The sequence below is a fragment of the Dermacentor variabilis genome, unplaced genomic scaffold (assembly GCF_050947875.1).
Source record: "Dermacentor variabilis isolate Ectoservices unplaced genomic scaffold, ASM5094787v1 scaffold_14, whole genome shotgun sequence".
NCBI lineage: Eukaryota > Metazoa > Arthropoda > Arachnida > Ixodida > Ixodidae > Dermacentor > Dermacentor variabilis.
In genome coordinates, this window is record NW_027460302.1 from 17,503,996 (window position 1) to 17,523,605 (window position 19,610).

At 46.8% G+C, this 19,610-nt stretch overlaps 1 protein-coding gene across 2 annotated transcripts in view; it reads right to left on the minus strand.

Moving 5' to 3' along the window:
* Positions 1–19,610, minus strand: part of LOC142567725 (cytochrome P450 4V2-like) — a 283,152-nt gene that overhangs the window by 106,160 nt on the left and 157,382 nt on the right. For both annotated transcript variants that reach the window (XM_075677900.1, XM_075677901.1), the window contains one exon: positions 1,211–1,384. In XM_075677900.1, coding sequence (XP_075534015.1) covers positions 1,211–1,384 — 174 coding nt within the window. The remainder of the gene's footprint in view (positions 1–1,210; positions 1,385–19,610) is intronic.

Below are 19,610 nucleotides of genomic sequence, written 5' to 3' on the forward strand. Positions count from 1 at the left end.
TAAATACCGCCTATGAGCACAGGTGAATCGTGGACATATACAGTGCACCACACACTTTCATGATCTGGAATACCTTGCTCTTTGCGAAAAGATAAGCCCTGCCGTACTGCTATAGCGACTCCGCCCCCGCGACTGTCGCGGTCGGAGCGAAGAAGAAAATAAGAGGGAGGAACTATTTCTGAATTATGAATATCAGCATGCAGCCATGTTTCCGTTATGACGACAATGTCAGGAGAGTAAATTAACAAGATATCTTCTAATTGTTGAGTTTTATTAACAATGCTCCTTGCATTAAAACATACTAAAGAAAGTGAATTTACAACTGCTCGTCATGCGTTGTCAGCAATGGACTTCCCGGTGTCGTCGCGACGTAGGCTGTTCAAAGGTAGCCTGCATTTCTGTAGTTCATTCCACATATATAGTTGATCGTTCACTTTAAGCTTATCAAAAAGAAGTGCTACCTTATCACCAGCGTCACGTTCTGCTTTGGAGGACTGCCAAAGTTTCCTGCGTATGTCACGTACTGAGGCCGAGAAGTCTTCCGATATAGATATCGAACAATTTTTCAGCTTTTTGCAGTTACGAAGAACAGTCATTTTTTCTGTGAAATTGTAAAACCTTACAATTACAGGCCTTGTGTTCTTCTTTTTCCCAATACGGTGTACACGCTCGACTGATCTCGTTTGTACACCGAGTTTGTCTTTGAACACACCGTTGACTGCCGCTTGTTCCAGATCTTTACTAGTTTCATCGCTTTTTTCTTCTAACCCAAAAATAATAATGTTATTCCTACGGCTTCTGTTTTCCATGTCGTCTATTTTTTTGCTCAGGCTCTGGATATCTTTGCTCATTGCAGTGTTGTGCTGTTCGCACTGCTCCAGCTTTTCACGATATTGTTTAAGCGATGTAAGAGTAAATTCAATTTCTGTCAGTCTCGATTGAACGCCTTGCAATCCTTCTTCTAAAGTGTGCTGCGAGGTTTGAATTTCCGTAACCCTTTTTAAGATGTCATCGAGCGTATTTGGGCCTGGATTTTCCTCGATGTCACCACTAAGCAGCAACAGCGAACGAACAACGCGGAAGCACTCGTAAACAAAACACAAAATACACTCAGGGCCCGGTAGTACCACAAGGGTGATATTGTGGTGATATTCGGCTTTTTCTCAATATTCTATGGCCGGGTGTATGTCCTGGCGTGTCTCTGACGTACCTTGATGACGCAGTCCAAGTACTTGAGTTGTTTGATATCCTCTGTGGTCACCGGCCGTTCCTCGTCAGACCCGAACACGGCGTCGAGCTCATCGTGGACTTTCGCTTGCGCTTCCGGGTGGTTGCCCAGCAGGTGAATCGCGAAGGACGCCGCCATGGCTGTCGTGTCGAATCCCTGCGTTGGGACGCGCTTGCTCAAGCAGGGCGGCAACCAATTTCTCAAAGAATCGGAAAACAAATGCCGTGGAACTTGGGCCATAAGGCGCAATTATTTGCTGATAAAGCTTCTGTTTTGACCCGATCGCGTTCGGGGCTCCACGTCGCGGAGACAATCATGCCGAACCATGCAAGCCGTGGCGCGGAGGCGTCACAGAAGTAATTGAATTTCTTAAAGTGCAGTTCGTCAGAAAATTCGTGAAGTACGACTTATGCACAACCTAGGACTTGATGGCATCGGATTGTAACTTGAATATGCGAGAAAAAATTACTTTTTACGCTGAAACACAAGCACGAACCCCCTTTTCAGCTGGCAGCGGTTTGAAGCCTCTCGTAGTAGGACGGGCGCGGCCCGCTCGATTCCTTGCCACGCTATGAAAACAGGCGCAAGGAAAGAACCAGAAGGCTCTCGTGTACAGCGTTCGCCGCCAGCGTTTCCAGGAAAACATGACGGTTAAATGAGTTAAACTTGCCAGGAAGCGCAAGAAGCGGTCAGGGATTTTTCGGCCCTATCGCGTTCCAAACTTAAAGGCGAAGATTAAGCCTCCTCCCAAATGCTTATCCTCAGCCTGATAGCGATTACATCGCACGGCGACGGGAGGCAAGTTGAACGCAAAGTGCTGCAGTAGTAAGAGAAACAATGAGTACTCTAGCACTATAATACAGCGTAGCTGTTTATGGCTAGGGTTCCATGCATTTTTCGTGTCTGTCAACAAATGTGTGTGAGAAAAACTGTCCTCATCGCTCGTGCTCGTCCGTGGCTCGTGCCACTGCTCGCGTGTTCGTCGCCATCGTCCACCACAGCTGGCGCGTCGGCGCTCGTCACGCCAGCGTTCCCGTACTGCCCCTCCCTCTGCGAAGGAGCTGGCGGCACTGGCCGACTATCAGTCGGCGCAGTGATTTAGGCCTCCAATTATTTGCCTCAATATATCGCTCGAGCCTTCGCCGTCATCTTCTTCCACAGCTGGCTCCGATGCGGCTCATCATGCCAGCGTTCTCATACTGCCCCTATCTCTGTGAAGGCGCTGACGGCACTGGCCTATTGCCAGTCGGTGCGGTAATTTCGGTCTGAGTCTTTGTCTCAAACTATCGTGAAATTAAAACACGAAATAACGAACGTATAAATTGAATGAACGCGGATTTAAATAAATGTGCGTGCATACCTCTCGTCTCGATGACCACCGATCGAGACAATAAATGTGTTCGTACCTTTGTTGAAAATTATGTGCCACCTCTCTGGTGTGTGCTACATAGCTTCGTTGGTAATCCCACCTTCACAGAGGGAAATGACTCATGATTTTATAATTAAGCCAAGCAAAGCGCAGATTGTAAAAAAGCACATTGAACGAGCGCGCTTGTCTGCACTCGAATGTTATCTTTTCATGATACAGACTTTAAACGAATAATGCCTACAGGAAGATGGACAGGAGACACCAAAACACCTACACAGTTTTGTGTGTGTCTCCTTGCACCTACACTCTACTCTGACATCCTTTAAATCCCTTTTTTTGCGAGTATTGCCTGCACCCTTGAGAGTGCATTATGCAGAGATTAGCTAGTATTCACCGAAGGCCCTTACGTTGGAATCCCTCGTAAGAGAAAGGTTCAGTCAATGCTGATGTTGGACATTTCACTAGCTAAGGCGCTTGCCAATGGCAAATACCACATAGGAATGAGAACCTTTGCGAATTCGGCCCTAGGTGCACAATGTTTTAGATACGCTAAAGATTATTGAGGGCAGTTAGGACCGTGGTATACGAGAAAACGAAGAACGACGTTTTAGATATATCTGTCGTTTGATCGAGATATAATACCATTTGTTAACGGGTTTCCTGTCATATGGCTTAGTTTTATCAGTGATAGCAACTATATGGACACTCCAAGCGCATTTAGGCCGTCGGTGTCGTGAGGTTCCGCCCAAAATTCCAGAGCAATAAAATCGTCGCCGCGCACTGTATGCTGTACGTGCGAGTGCAAGCGTAAGCCGGCGCTCGCCGCTCAATCTCGCGCACAAAGGGAGTCTCCCGTCACGCACCGGGCTGGGGGACGCGCTCTGCTCGGAGCGCCGTGGGCGCCCGCCCGGACGTGCCTTCAAATGACGGGCGCAGAGTACGCCGCGCGCTGTTTGACAAGCGATACTTGTCACCGGGTTCTAGCTTTGGTGTCTCCGTTGCCGCTTTGGTGTCCTGCAGGCGCCGCCAGTAATACGAAATAATGAGACGTTGTTACAAGTAGTAAAAAAAAAACGGATGAATATAATTACGTCCACCCGCCAACATGCGACGCTAAGATGAGCACTACCCGGCGCCCGCGACTTCTGCGACCGTAGTCAGAATTTTGCCTCTGAAGGTACGTAGGACAGACATTCTCACGCCTGCGGCGCTGGTGTTCAATCAGTCATCGTCAACGACGACCTTTCAGCCACTTTCGTGCAACCGCGGTTGCTGAGGTGCCTGTCTTCGAGGTTGTCAATACATGCGGCTGGGCTCTACTACGGTCGCAAGCAAGCTATGACCTACCACGACTCACTTCATCCGCCACGCGAGACAGTGCGGCAGCTAGCGTCCGAGCGTAAACAAACTCGACCGCACTCCGCAATGCTGGCATGCCTAGGGACAAACAACTACAACACGCGCTAAGAATTACATATTCAGTCATATATATTCAAGGAGCAAAACGCCCTAGATTCTCTCGCTCGCGCCCGCTCTTAATCGGGCCTGCGCACAAATGGCTGGCGATCCCTCAAATGAACGTCTCCCGTTTTACTGAGGGTGCCGCTGGATGCATGGATGGATGTTATTAGCGTCCCCTTTGGAACGGGAACGTGGGTTGCGCCACCAAGCTCTTGCAATTACACCGCCTAATGTCCTAAGTTAAAAAGGGGCAAAAAAGAAAAAGAAAAAGAAAGGACAATGAATTCCCATAACCATATTTTCGGACTGTTATGTCAGTGTAGCTACAAAATATTTACTATAGTAATCGCAAATAGAACCACGAACACCTTAGACTTCTGCCAAGCAAAGGACCAGGCAGTATTCCTTAAAGGCTCCTCAACAACAGACCATATTCACACTAACAATCAGGTGATAGAGGAATGTGCGGATTATAACCAACCCTTATATATAGCTTTCATTGATTACGAGAAAGCGTTTGATTCTGTCGAAACCTCAGCAGTCATGGAGGCATTACGGAATCAGGGTGTAGACGAGTCGTATGTAAAAATACTGAAAGATATCTATAGCGGCTCCACAGCCACCGTAGTCCTCCATAAAGAAAGCAACAAAATCCGAATAAAGAAAGGCGTCAGGCAAGGAGATACGATCTCTCCAATGCTATTCACAGCGTGTTTGCAGGAGGTATTCAGAGACCTGGACTGGGAAGAATTGGGGATAAGAGTTAACGGAGAATACCTTAGTAACTTGCGATTCGCTGATGATATTGCCTTGCTTAGTAACTCGGGGGACCAGCTGCAATGCATGCTCACTGACCTGGAGAGGCAAAGCAGAATCGTGGGTCTAAAAATTAATCTGCAGAAAACTAATGTTTAACAGTTTCAGAAGAGAACAGCAGTTAACGATACGTAGCGAGGCATTGGAAGTGGTAAGGTAACACACCTACTTAGGGCAGGTAGTGACAGCGGATACGGATGATGAGACGGAAATAATCCGAAGAATAAGAATGGGCTGGGGTGAGTTTGGCAGGCATTCTCAGATCATGAACAGCACGTTGCCATTATCTCTCAAGAGAAAAGTGCATAACAGCTGTGTCTTACCAGTACTCACGTACGGGGCAGAAACCTGGAGGCTTACGAAAAGGGTTCTACTTAAGTTGAGGACGACGCAACGAGCGATGGAAAGAAGAATGATAGGTGCAACGTTAAGGGAGAAGAAAAGAGCGAATCGGGTGAGGCAACAAACTCGAGTTAATGACATCTTAGTTGAAATCAAGAAAAAGAAATGGGGCATGGGCAGGACATGTAATGAGGAGGGAAGGTAACCGATGGTCATTAAGGGTTACGGACTGGATTCCAAGGGAAGGTAAGCGTAGCAGGGGGTGGCAGAAGGTTAGGTGGGCAAATGAGATTAAGAAGTTTGCAGGGACGACATGGCCACAATTAGTACCTGACCGGGGTAGTTGGAGAAGTATGGGAGAGGCCTTTGCCCTGCAGTGAGCGTAACCAGGCTGATGATGATGATGATGTCGGCGTGGCCGCAAAGAACGCCACGCTGGGCACGCGTATTTACAGTTGCTAGTAGGTACAGCGGGGCGTGGCACTCGCGGAGGCGCCATACGTTTGCGCGCATGCGCGAGTAAGAGAGGGTGCCCGAGACAGGACTTTTGCTCGTTGAATATATGACTCTGCCTAGGCACAACGGAGGAGTTTCTTAGCGCGTGATGTATGCGTTTGTCCCAAGGCGTACCAGCAGAAGCCGCGGAGCGCGGTGGTGCTGAACTTAGCGTCGCAAGTTGGCGGTTGAACGTAACTATATTTAGTGTATCTAGTTTTACTAGTTGAAACAACGTGTCATTATTTCGCATTATTTGCGGCGGCTCCAGGGCAGCACATCGGCAAAGGGAACACCAAAGCTAGAACCCGGACTGGTCCGTGGGTTGGGGCTCGCCGAGGCCTAGCTCGCGCGTGCCAGGAGTGTATAAGTTCGCGTGGCCGCTATTGCGGACAGCCAATTTTTTATGCGGACACCCCCTGGCCCGCTTCGACCCCTGCGGCCCCATCCCAAGGGCCGCCCTGCTTCCAGCTTTGATCCTTGGGTGTCCTCGCGATCCTGCGCTGCCTGCTTTATTATAACCTCAGGTGCTCTCCTCAGGCCTCCGTTTGCTGGTTACCTGTGCCCGCCTGGCGCAGTGCTTACAAAGAATGCAACCTATCGTCGTGGAAAAAAAAAAGCGACCCGTGACTTGCACACCAGTCAGAACTTTGCCCCTTCAGACACAGCGATCACCAAATGGGGCGTCAGTGCCCACTGCCTCACCGCGCGGGCAGTCAGCGGTGGAGCGTAAACTAGACCGCACTAAAGCCCCTTAAACTTCGTAAAGTACTGCCACGCTTTGAAGAATGCCGCCTCCTCTTTGCGCGCTCTGGCCGAGGCCGACGCCGCATCCCTATTGGCCTAATAGCATCACGTGGGCCCTCGCGCCGTGCATCAGCGCCATTTTTCTCGAGAAGCGTCTACGGAGTGGCGAGGAGCGCATGTCGGTGCCGTTGCTAGGCTCGAGCAGTGTAGGCGGCACCACGGTCGACGAGGGAGCGTGAAAGAGAGAAGAAACGAGAAGTGAAGGCGCAGGAGGAGAGTGTCGCTACTTTACGAAGATTAAGGGGTTTTACCGCGCACTCCTTGCTTTCCCGTCTTTCTCGCCATGTAATGCACAGATTTTTGCAAATACTACAATACTATAATATGCTACTACTGATGCCAACAATATCATACTATAATACTATATCAATTCAGAGCGCATGCCTTTTAGCAAAGACCGATACGCACAGGATCCTAATCCTCAAAATGTCGCAAAGAAACTCTCACCACTGTTTCAAAACTAATCACCGCCACGGAGACCGAAGGTATGACACGCTCTCGCACACGCTCAACCACGCGGCCAGGCTCTCACTTTCCCACTAAAACACGCACAGTAAAACCCCTGATAGCTATTTGTCTTGCCACTTCCAAGCTACCATTTAGAGACTACAAGCACTCAACGTCCCACCCGGCTGCACGTGTTGGACCACGTGGCACAAAAGGACGCTCTAACCAACTCGAAATACGCGAGCCAAAAAAAGGAAAGAAAAAACAACCCACCCAAATACTATTTAAAGGCTAAAAAGCTGTAAATAAAAAACAGAAGCAAGCTCGAAGCATGCACAAAAACTTATGATTTCGTCGCCGCCATGGAGCCCCGAAAAGCACGTCCATTCGCCACAAAATCCAAACAAACAAAACCATTAAATCCAAACAACTCAACAAACAAAGCAAATCAAAACCAAAACCATTCTGCGATTGCAGCGCTGTCTATCGTGCGGCGCCATGCTGGTATAGGGGATCGCGCTGTTGGTATTGCGCGGTTGCTGGTAGGGGAACGTGCTCTTGACGACGAGTGGCAAGCCTTCGTCCTTTCCCCTGAGAGATTAACAGGTTGTTTGGATTGGAAAACTTCTTAGCGAGTCGTCACTAAGCATTTAGCCTCGATATAGCCGCAATATCGGACGACGACGGGCCTAAGGCACTCCCGCAGCTCTCCCCACGATCTTAATACAAGGAGAGTCAAGTCTGAACAATATCGATACGTAACGGAATGCATGTCGTAACGGTCGTAACGCTCTTTTTGCAGATGTTGCGAGGCTAATAAGCGAGATCCGGCAACTTAACGCACCATTTGAGCGCTATCGATGACCTCACGAGCGTACTCAGTGGCAACGCAAGGCACAGAAGGTAGGATGGTGTCAATCGTCAAAGTGGGGTCACGACCATACAAAAACCAAAAGGGTGAATATCCTGCGATGTCATGTCGGGGCGAGTTATACGCGAAAGTCACGTAGGCCAGCGTGGCGTCCCAGTCGCGGTGATCGTTGGAAACGTGCATCGACAGCATCTCTGTCAGGGTTCGATTGAAACGTTCCGTAAGGCCGTTCGTTTGTGGGTGGTAGGCGGTGGACAGCTTGCGCTCAGTGGCACAAGAGCGGAGGAGGTCGTCGACAACTCGAGACAAGAACGAGCGGCCGCGGTCTTGTCGAGGTGTAACTGTCGAGGTGCACCGCGCTGGAGAATGACGTCATGAAGGAGAAAATCGACGACGTCAGTTGCGCAACTAGTCGGCAACGCCTTTGTTATCGCGTAGCGTGTCGCGTAATCAGTAGCGACGGCGATCCACTTATTCCCTCAAATCGTTGTTGGAAAAGGGCCAAGCAGGTCAAGGCCCACGTGTAAGAATGGTTCAGAGGGAACTTTAATTGGATGGAGTCGGCCGGCAGATGGCAGGGGAGGTTTCTTCCGGCGCTCACACAATTCGCAAGTTGCGACATAACGACACACAGAGCGGTAGAGATCCGGCCAGAAGAACTGGCGTCGTACGCGTTCGTATGTATGCAAAACACCAAGGTGTCCCGCCGTTGGTGCATCGTGAAGTTATTCGAGAACGACGGGTCGCAGATGACGAGGAAGGACAAGCAGCAACTCAGGGTGGTCAGGGTTGGGGTCAGCGTGCGGCGGTAGAGGATGCCGTCATGCAGCACGAACATGCGGCACGTAGCGTCGGTGCGGTCAAATTGCACTCCTGCGATGATGGACTGTAAGGATGCGTCGCGTTGCTATTATGCGCGCATGTCGGTCATGTGAGTCAAAGCCATCAGGCAGGTCACCGGATCATGCGCAAACAGAATCGGGAGGAACCACGAGGTGACGCGAGAGGCCGTCAGCGTCGTTGTGCAGGCGTGCAGACTTAGTTGACAGCAAATGAAACTTCCTGGAGTCGCGAAGCCCAGCGACCAAGCCATCCTGTGGGGTCCCGGAGAGAAGACAGCCAGCAGAGGGCGTGGTGGTCTGTAACGACCGAAAATGTGCGGCCGTACAAATATGGCCGGATCTTGGCGACAGCCCAAACTATAGCCAAGCACTCCCGCTTGGTGATGCAGTAATTTCTCTCAGCAGGTGACAGCGGGCGGATGGCATAAGCTACCACGCACTCGGTACTATTCTGCTGTTGGGCTAGAACAGCGCCGATGCCGTGCCCGCTTGCGTCAGTGTGGACTTCGGTCGGTGCAGATGGATTAAAGTGCGAAAGTATGGGAGGGGTAGTCAGAAACCCCTTGAGAACGGCGAACGCGTGAGCTTGCTCGGGGCCGCGTGAGAACGGCGTGGTGTTCTTTACAAGATCTGCCAAAGGCCGAGCAAAGTCGGCGAAGTTTTTGACGAAACGGCGAAAGTAAGAACCCAGGCCGACGAAGCAGCACACGTCAGAAGCACAACGTGGCACAGGGAAACTGCGTACGGCGCGAACGTTTTCCGGATCTGATTGGACAACGGATGCGTCAACGAGGTGTCCGAACACGGTAATCTGACGGCGCCCAAATTTTCACTTCTTGGAGTTCATTTGGAGGCCGGCTTTCCGCAAGACCGCAAGAATTGCAGCGAGTCGGGTAAGGTGGCTGCCAAATGTGGCAGAAAAAACAATGACGTCGTCAATGTAACAGAGACAGCTCGTGCATTTGTAGCCCTGAAGAAGAGAGTCCATCATACGTTCAAATGTCGCAGGAGCATTGCATAGGCGAAAAGGCATGACTTCGGACTGATATAAGCCATCCCGCGTGATGAAGGCCGTCTTGTCGCGTTCCATTTCATCAACTGAACTCTGCCAGTAGCCGGATCGAAGATTGATGGACCAGAAGTATTTAGCTCCGTGCAAGCATTCCAAGGCGTCATCGATACGTTAGTGGGTAGACGTCTTTTCGGGTTATCTTGTTAAAACGGTGATAATCGACGCAATAACCCTAGGTACCATCGTTTTTTTCACAAGGACGAAAATCGAAGCCCAAGAGCTGGCTGATGGTTCGATGACTCCTTTGCGGAGCATTTGGTCCACTTCTGATTGGATGACTCGACGTTCAGCATGCGATACACGATAGGGACGCCGACGAATAGGATTCGTGTCTCCATTGTTGATATGGTGGTGAACAAGAGATGTTTGTCCTAAAGGCTTGTCGCCGAAATGAAAGATGTCATGGTACGATTCGAGGAGGAGACGTATATGCGTGGCCTGTGCGGAGGTGACGTTAGGTGCAATCATCTTCGCCAAGTCATCCGTTAGGAAACCAGAGCTGTGAGCTGCAATTGCCGCTAAGAACCCGCTCTCGGCATTTAGACTTTCAATGTCAAAGTCGGAAGTATTAGAAACGATGGCCAAGAACATGCCGGCTGGAGCACTTGAGGGTACGGGCTGAAATTCAGAAGCGTAAGAACGACGTTGTTATTAGTAATCTTCACCAGCGTATGCGGAAGAGCAAAAATACGGTTGCCCAGCGGTTCAAAAGCAAGTCGATGATGGTCGAAGGACATATTCACCGTCGGGGAATTTGTCGCTGCGCAGTCAATGCGAAGTAAGTATCTGTCTCAGGTGACCGACGCACATCTTGAAGCCAACACAAGTGCGGTGGAGCGGTGCTCGGAGCATCGGCGACTTTAAAATCAGAATCAGAGTCAGAACCAGTTTTATTTTCCTCAAGGAAAGGAAAAATGGACCCCAGACAAGTAGCTGCTCATCGAGCAGCTTGACGAGGCCTGAGGCCGTACAGGCAGTGGCAACCGCGGCAAAACAGCAGTGTATGTTGTACACCCATACTAGCAGAAAAAAAAATAAAGCAACTCGAGCAACGAAAAACGAAAAAAAGAAAGAAAGAAACTGTTCGCACCAAGCTGTGACGAATGAGAAAAAAAATTTACATATACATACACCAATAACAAACCAATATTGTACACTGACATGTACAATATTGGGAGTTCAAACTGGAGAACGCCGGTTGCGCAGTCGATGAGAGCGGAATGATGGGATAAAAAATCCAATCCAACGATAATGTCATTAGGGCAGTGGTCGGTCACAGCGAAGAGAACAGAAGTAGGGCGGCCGGCTGTACTTATATGCGCAGTACACATTCCCAGTACAAGAAGCACGCCGCCGTCGGTTACACGAAGCACTCGGGCAGCTGCTGGGGTGAGGTCCTTCTTTAGGCGTCTACGTAGGCTAGCACTCTCACATATACGTGGGCTCTAGTGTGGACGAGTGCTTGGACAGGTAAGCCGTCTATTATAACGTCAATTACACTTCTCTTTGCGGGCACCTACAGAGGATTTGCTGCAGTAGTGGACAATGCAGCATAACCTCCGAGGGCTGCATTTCTTAGTTTTCCGAAAAGGTGCGGCCTAGGGCCAGAGGGGACGAAAGACGACGTGCCCGCCGCGAACGGGCTGGTCAAAGTATGCCCTATGATGACAAAAGCAAAACCTGAACCACGCTCTAAGAAACATGCAGCGCAATTCACTACTTGCAAAAGTAATGTCGTATATGAGATACCCCTATGTTGCCAACAGGTTTATATCGGTCAAACCGGACGATGTTTTAATGAAAGGGCGCGTGAGCACATTTGGGCCGTAAATAACAATGCGAGGGACCATCTGGCAGAACACTGTTAACGGCACCATTGCCGTCCGTATCTTCGCGGCACCAGGTTTCTGGCACGGTCTAGAGATAGATTAGAACGGGAGATATTAGAAGCCGTTTACATTGCAAAGGCCGAGAGCACGTGCATTAGTTGCCCTTCAGTGAGGCTTACCGAAAAGGAGAAAGCTTTTCTAATCAGATAGGGAGGTCGTGGTGTCACGATGGGCCATTCTTTGTTGCATCTATTTAATGTCCTGTTTCTTCAAAAAATGATTTAGTTGGAAGTAGCGCCTTGTCCGTCCTACATGTCGTTCTTTTAGTCCGCGTCTTCGCAACGCTCTTTTCGTCAAGTAAACGGGAAGATCGGCGACGTGTTTTAGGTGAGCGAGCCTGGTGTCCACGCAGCGATGGTGAGCGACTGTACCACGTGTTCCAAGCAGAGTTGTCTGCGCTGTTAGACTCGGCGGTAGGCGAAACATTGCGGGCATTTCCATTAAAACGGCTCACGTTAGTCGGCGGGTGAGGTGTTGAGGGCCACGAGTAGCGACAGTATCTGGCGACATGACTAATGCGGCAACAATTGAAACATATCGGCTGGTTGTCCGCGGTTCTCCACTCAGTCGGGTTGCGATAACGCGGAGAGAAGTGTCTGGGTGTAGTGAAAATATAAAGGCGCTCGTTGGCTCTGGGCTTGGTGACAGCACAGAGAGAATGTAGGCCAAAGTTTTCAAGTTGCTGTCGAACGATGGCTTGCACGAGAGGAACTGAAATATGCGTCGCATCAGGGCTACGCAAACAGAAATCTGCGGGCGCCAAAAAAAAAAAATGAGCGCAATATAACCATGAGCGTCCAGTTCACTTCGAACGATTCGCACCACGTCGTTTGATGGCGACGCATGCTGCTGTGCGGGCTGATCTTCACACGTCGACTTTGCGGCAGCATTGGAAAGTCTGCTCAATGGGTGCAGGACGCATCGGCTTTTGGCCTGCCCGAATTGTCCTTTGATGATAGCATCAACTGTAGAGCTGCTTTTGCACACGATCAGACTGAAGGCGTCGTCAGCAATTTGCTTGAGCACATGCCCTTCCTTCTCAGCTTCTGTCATGTCGTGATCGGCTTTACGACAAAGCGCCAGCACGTCCTGGATGTACGAAACATAGGACTCTGTGGGGAATTGGGCACGAGAGGCCAGTTCCTGCTTTGTGGCAACTTTGAGGCGGGCTGGTTTGCCAAACAACTCTGTTAACTTCTCTTTGCATTGGTCCCAGCTCGTCAGCTCCTCTGCGCGATCTTCTTCTCTCTTCTTTCACCTTTCCGTAACAATACTGACAACCGTTGCAGGCTAATACATGAGTGCAAAAAAACGTGAGTATACATGGGCATAGGTTAACAACCACGTTCGACACACAAAACCCAAAACCTTAAAGAACAGCACATCGCGCGGTATAGATGGATTACACATTAAACCCGTTAAATTCGTGCTTCATCTTTTGTTACATGGGCTTACTCACATTTTTAACATTTGCTTATTAAACAGCGTCTTCCCTGCGAAAATGCAACATGCAAAAGTGATATATTCAAGTCGAGAAACAAAAACGAGTTAACAAATTGTAGGCCAATATCTATACTTCCTGTAATTTCGATGGGTCTCGAAAAATTGTTTGCGAGATAATTAAGTGATTTTGTGACAAAGCATCCTCACAGATATGCAGTTTGGTTTCCGATATGGAATGTCTACAGAGCTTGCCTTGCTGACGCAAAAAGAAATAATTTAAATAAATATGAGAACAAAATGTTCACTCCAGGTGCATTCGTTGACTTTTCCAAGGCTTTCGATTCGGTTAACTATGAAACACTTTTTTCAATATTCAACCATTATGGCTTTCGCTGTATTCCCCTTAAATTTTTGAAATCATATCTTGAACACAGAAGGCGGTGCGTCGCAATTGGATGAAAACTTTCATCAACAAGGGAATTAACACATAGCGTTCCACAGGGAAGTGTACTTGGACCGATTTTATTTACTATCTATATTAATGGCATAAAGAATATTTGTCAGCATCAGTCTATTCGGAAGATACAAGCCTTTTTTTTTCAGATCACTTGATATTGCGCAACTTACAAATATGGCAAATAAAACTTATAAATAAAAGAAAGAAAGAGAAAAACACTGCAGTTTCTCCGGAAAGGCGGAGCAGTGTTAGTGATAGCGAAGCATAAAACAATTCCACGAAGAAAGATTACGCTATCGAGAGACGTCAGATTTTCAGTGGTGCGAGAGACTGATGGTGTGAAACTGAACTCTCTACTACTGCGAGGTCTTCCATATACTCATATAAGACCGTCACGTAAGTCAACAATCCATCGAGGTCAAGGATGTTTCTGCAAGTCCAACTGTGAATAAATGTAATATTATATCATCATCATCATCAACAGCATCATCATCATCAGCCTGATTACGCCCACTGCTGAGCAAACGCCTCTCCCATAGTTCTCCAAATACCCCGGTCATGTACTAATTGGGGCCATGTTGTCCCTGCAAACTTCTTATTCTCATTCGCCCACCTAACTTTCTGCCGTCCTCTGCTACGCTTCCCTTCCCTTGGCATCCAGTCCGTAACACTCAATGACCATCGGTTATCTTCCCTCCTCATTACATGTCCTGCCCATGCTCATTTGTTTTTCTTCATTTCAAATAAGACGTCATGGACTCGTTTTTGTTCCCTCACACCATCTGCTCTTTTCCTATCCCTTAACGTTACACCCATCATTCTTCTTTCCATAGCTCGTTGCGTGGTCCTCACTTTAGGCAGAACCCTTTTCAGAAGCCTCCTGGTTTCTGCCCCGTATGTGAGTACTGGTAAGACGCAGCTGTTATACACATTTCTCTTGAGGGATAATGGCAGCCTGCTGTTCATTATCTGAGAATGCCTGCCAAACGCACCCCAGCCCATTCTTAATCTTCTGATTTACATGAATACCATTCTCATTCTTCTGATTTACCTATTCTTCTGATACACCTGCCCTAAGCAGATGTATTCCCTACCACTTCCAGTGCCTCGCTACCTATCGTAAACTGCTGTTCTCATCCGAGACTGTTAAACACTACTTTAGTTTTCTGCAGATTAATTTTTAAACCGACCCTTCTTCTTTGCCTCTCAAGGTCAGCGAGCATGCATTTACAATTGGTGCCCTGAGTTACTAAGCAAGACAATGTCATCAGCGAATCGCAAGCTACTAAGGTATTCTCCATTAACTCTTATCCCCAAGTCTTCCCAATCCACGTCTATGAATACCTCCTGTAAACACGCTGTGAATAGCATTGAATAGCATTGGAGAGATCGTATCTCTCTGCCTGACGCCTTTCTTTATTGGAATTTTGTTGCTTTCTTTATGAAGCACTGCGGTGGCTGTGGAGCCGCTATAGATATCTTTCAGTATTTTTACATACGGCTCGTCTACACCTTGATTCCGTAATGCCTCCATGACTGCTGAGGTTTCGACTGAATCAAACACTTTCTCGTAATCAATGAGAGTTATATACAAGCGTTGGTTATATTCCGCACGTTTATCTATCACCTCATTGATAGTGTGAATATGGTCTATAGTTGAGTAGCCTTTACAGAATCCTGCCTGGTCCTTTGGTTGACGGAAGTCTAAGGATTCTATTTGCAATTACCTTAGTAAATGCTTTGTAGGCAACGGACAGTAAGCTGATGGGTCTATAATTTTTCATGTCTTTGGCGTCCCCTTTCTTAAGGATTAGGATTATGTTAACGTTCTTCCGAAATTCCGGTACGCTCGAGGTCATGAGGCATTGGGTATACAGGGTGGCGAGTTTTCTAGAACAATCTGCCCACCATTCTTCAACATTAGGATGGATAGTTGGGCGTGTTGGTTAAGCATGATCTGAAGTGAAGGCGCTAAAACGACGGTGGATGAAGAAAGAACACACACACATACGCAGGGCGCCCTGTGTGTGTGGGTTCTTTCTTCGTCCACCTTCATTTTAGCGCCTTCACTTCAGATCATCCTTCAACAAATCTGCTGTTACCTGATCGTCCCTAGTTGCCTTACCCCTTTGCATAGGTCCCAAGGCTTTCTTTACTTTTTCCGGCTTTACCAGTGGGATTTCAAATTCCTCTAGACTATTCTCTCTTCCATTATCGTCGTCGGTGCCACTGGTACTGTACAAATCTCTATTGAACTCCTCAGTCACTTGAACTATCTCATCCACTTTAGTAATGATATTGCCGGCTTTGTTTTTTTAACGCATACATCTGATTCTTGCCTATTCCTTGTTTCTTTTTCACTGCTTTCAGGCTTTGTCCGTTCCTGAGAGCATGTTCAATTCTATCCATCTTATACTGCTTATGTCGGCTGTCGTACGCTTGTTGATTAACTTTGAAAGTTCTGCCAGTTCTATTCTAGCTGTAGGATTAGAAGCTTTGATACATTGGCGTTTCTTGGTCAGATCTTTCGTCTCCTGTGATAGCTTACTGGTATCCTGTCTAACGGAGTTAGCACCGACTTCTATTGCACACTCCTTAATGATGCCCACAAGATGGTCGTTCGTTGCTTCAACACTAAGGCCCTCTTCTGAGTTAAAGTTGAATACCTGTTCTCTAGCTCGATCCGGAATTCTTCCATTTTCCCTCTTACCGCTAACTCATTTATTTATTTATTTATTTATTTACAAATACTGCAGCCCGGAAGGGCTATTGCAGGAGTGGGTGAATACAAATGTGGGAAAGAAAATCACTATACAAAAGAAGCATACGTGAGTAACATGGCTAAGGGGAGCATTCAATGGCATCCCCAAATTCTCTATGTGGTAAAGAACGGATGGAACCAGGCAGGCCATTCCAGAGTTCAATTGTCCGAGGAAAAAAACTGTATTTAAAAGTGTTGGTGCGAGCAAAAAAGACGGATAAGTTTAAGTCATTGCTGTTTCTTGTGATTAGGGGCTTTGCACGGGTCAGATATGTGTTAGGGGAAGCATAATGTGGAGAGTAAAATAGAGAGTGTAGAAGTTTCAGAGAATTAATGTGACGACGGTGGGAAAGAGGGGTTAAACCAAGCATATTCAGATGAGATGACGGTGAAAACATTCTATCATAACGGCGGTATATGAAACGAACCGCCTTCTTCTGAACAAATTCAATTTTGTTAATGTCCGAAATTTTGTAAGGATTCCATATGGTAGACGCATATTCAAGAATAGGTCTTACAAGTGTTTTGTATGTAATGAGTTTAGTTTCTTTGGGGGCAGCACGTAGAGTTCGGGTTAGATAATCAAGTTTTTTTAGTCCTTTGTTGCAAGTTCTTAGAATATGTTCTGACCAGGATAATCTTGGAGTGAAAAGGAGGCCTAAATACTTATATTCATATGCGCGCTGCAGAAAAGTGGATTTATAGGAGTAATTGAAATATGAGCAATTAGCATGTTTGTGGAAGGACATGGCGACTGTTTTCTTGAAGTTAATGTTCATTTGCCAGAGTTCGCACCATTCACAAAAACTTATAAAAGATTGGTTCAGAGTGTTGTGATCGTTAGGTGAAAAAATGACATTGTAGAGAACGCAGTCGTCAGCGTAAAGCCAAATTTTTACTGAAACAGAGCTTGGAGTGTCGTTAATATAAAGCAAAAAAAGCAATGGCCCTAAAATAGAAGCTTGGGGCACACCGGAAGATACTGATGCGTCAGGAGAGTTGAATGAATTAAAAGAAACATATTGTGAACGACCATAAAGAAAACTACGGATCCAGTCAACGAGAAGAGGGTTATTAAGGATAAAGCTTAGTTTATGTAATAGTTTGGGATGTGGTACAGTATCAAATGCTTTGGAGAAATCAATGAAGAGTGCATCTAATTGATGACCTAAATCAAGAGCAAAAGCGATGTCATGTGTAAATTCAGTTAATTGAGTCACTGTGCTAAAACCACTACGAAATCCATGCTGAGCGCTGCATAAAATGTTATTAGACTCGAGAAAAGTGATAATGTGTTTATAAATTATGAGTTCAAGGAGTTTGCATGCATGAGAAGCTAACGAAATGGGTCTATAATTTAGAAGAGATTGTTTCTGCCCAGATTTGAACAATGGAATGACTCTAGCCCGTTTCCATGAACAAGGAACTGCACAAGTAGGTACAGATTTCTCAAAAATCAATGTGAGGTATTGACACGTCCAAAGCGCATAACGATGAAGGAACACATTGTTGACATTGTCTGGACTGCAGCCTTTTTTGGTGTCAAGATTTAAAATAAGGTTCAGGACTCCTTGCTTACATATTGCAACATTGTTAATTGCACAGGACATGTTAGTTGTCGTGGAGTACCGAGGAATTACGCCATTGTCCTGTGTGAATACAGACTGAAAATATTCATTGAATGCTTTAGCAATAGGTCCAGGATCGCTTATTTCGGAATCATCTAATAGAAATGTCTGGTTGGTGTTCTTCATCGGCGAAATTGAACTCCAAAATTTTCGCGGGTTAGTTTTAACTAAATTAGGTAGAGTGAACTGATAATAACAGTTCTTAGCTGCGTCCATTTTTTGACGGAGTTCTTCCTTCATAAAGCGGAACTGGTCATTTGTTTCGGCATTCATGTGGCGCTTCCGACGTGTTCTGGCTACTCGACGCTTCAATTGCAGTATTTCCCTTGTCATCCAAGGAAGGTCTAGATTTTTCTTTTTTGTTTTTAATGGCACATAGCGCTCTATGCATGTATGGACAATGTTTTCAAAATGGGATACTATAGCATTGATATCACTGGTAGTACATAACTGGGAGAATCTGTCGAATGAAATGCTTAATGTATCAAGTATGGACGTATCATCTGCATGATTATAATCGTAAAAACTGGTATATTCATAGTGGCGCTTTGAAACTGAAAGATTAATAGTAGTAATAACAGCTTTGTGATCGGAAATACCGTCTGTAATCTCACACTCAAAGCCACTTGTAAAGAGCGGTGCACTTAGGAAAATCAAATCTAGTATGGAGGACTCTCTAGTAGGGTTAGATACAATTTGTTTCAATCCAAGGGATAGTGGAAATTCAAGCAACTCTCTAGAAAGAGGGACGTTATCACCAGTTATCGATAATGAAGACCACGAAACGTTAGGTACATTGAAGTCCTCCATGCAGATTAAATTTGAAGAGCCAAAACCGTGCTCTTGGATGAACGCGTTAAGGATCATTATTTCATTTGAGGTATGTCTGGGAGGTCGGTAAAACACACCAATGAATACATTTGTTTTATTAATGTGCACCTTACACCAGACCGTCTCGATTTCAAGTGGGGATTGTAGTACAGAAAACTATAGGTCAGAGCGCAAAAACAAGGCAACGCCTCCGCCTCTGCCCGCATTCCTGTCTACTCTTATGACGTTATATCCTGGGGGAGTTACTTCGCAGTCAAGGATGTCGCTATGCAACCAGGTCTCAGTAACACCGATAACATGTGGGGAATGTGATGCCACCAAAGAGGAAAAGCTTGAATATTTGTTAGATAGGCTTCTTGCATTAAGATTTAATATACAGAGTTTATCGTACTTCATATTGTTAAGTCAAGGATTGTTCCCCTGGGGGAGCGGTAAATGATGGTGAGTGGTGCGGTCAGGAGCTTTTACAAGAGAGTTGGAAACAACATCCCAATGGTAGAGCTGATTATCAACAAACGCATGGTCGTACCTGAGGTGTACCACTGAACCATTGTTACGGAATTGTGCTGTAGCGTCCCATAGTTTTTTACGGATGGATCGTACGTTTGAAGAAAAATCTTCAGATAAGCGCCACTGAGACCCTTTTAGCTTATAGCCATTCTTTAGAGCACTAATTTTGTCGCGAAAATCTAGGAGCTTCATAATGATGGGGCGAGGTCTTCCACATCTAGGTCTACCAAGCCTATGCAATCGCTCAATTTGAGGAAAATCAAGCTTTAGAACGTCAGTAAAAAAGTTCTTAACTTGCGATTGCAGCGATTCATTAGTGTCATGCTCGGATTCTGTTAGAC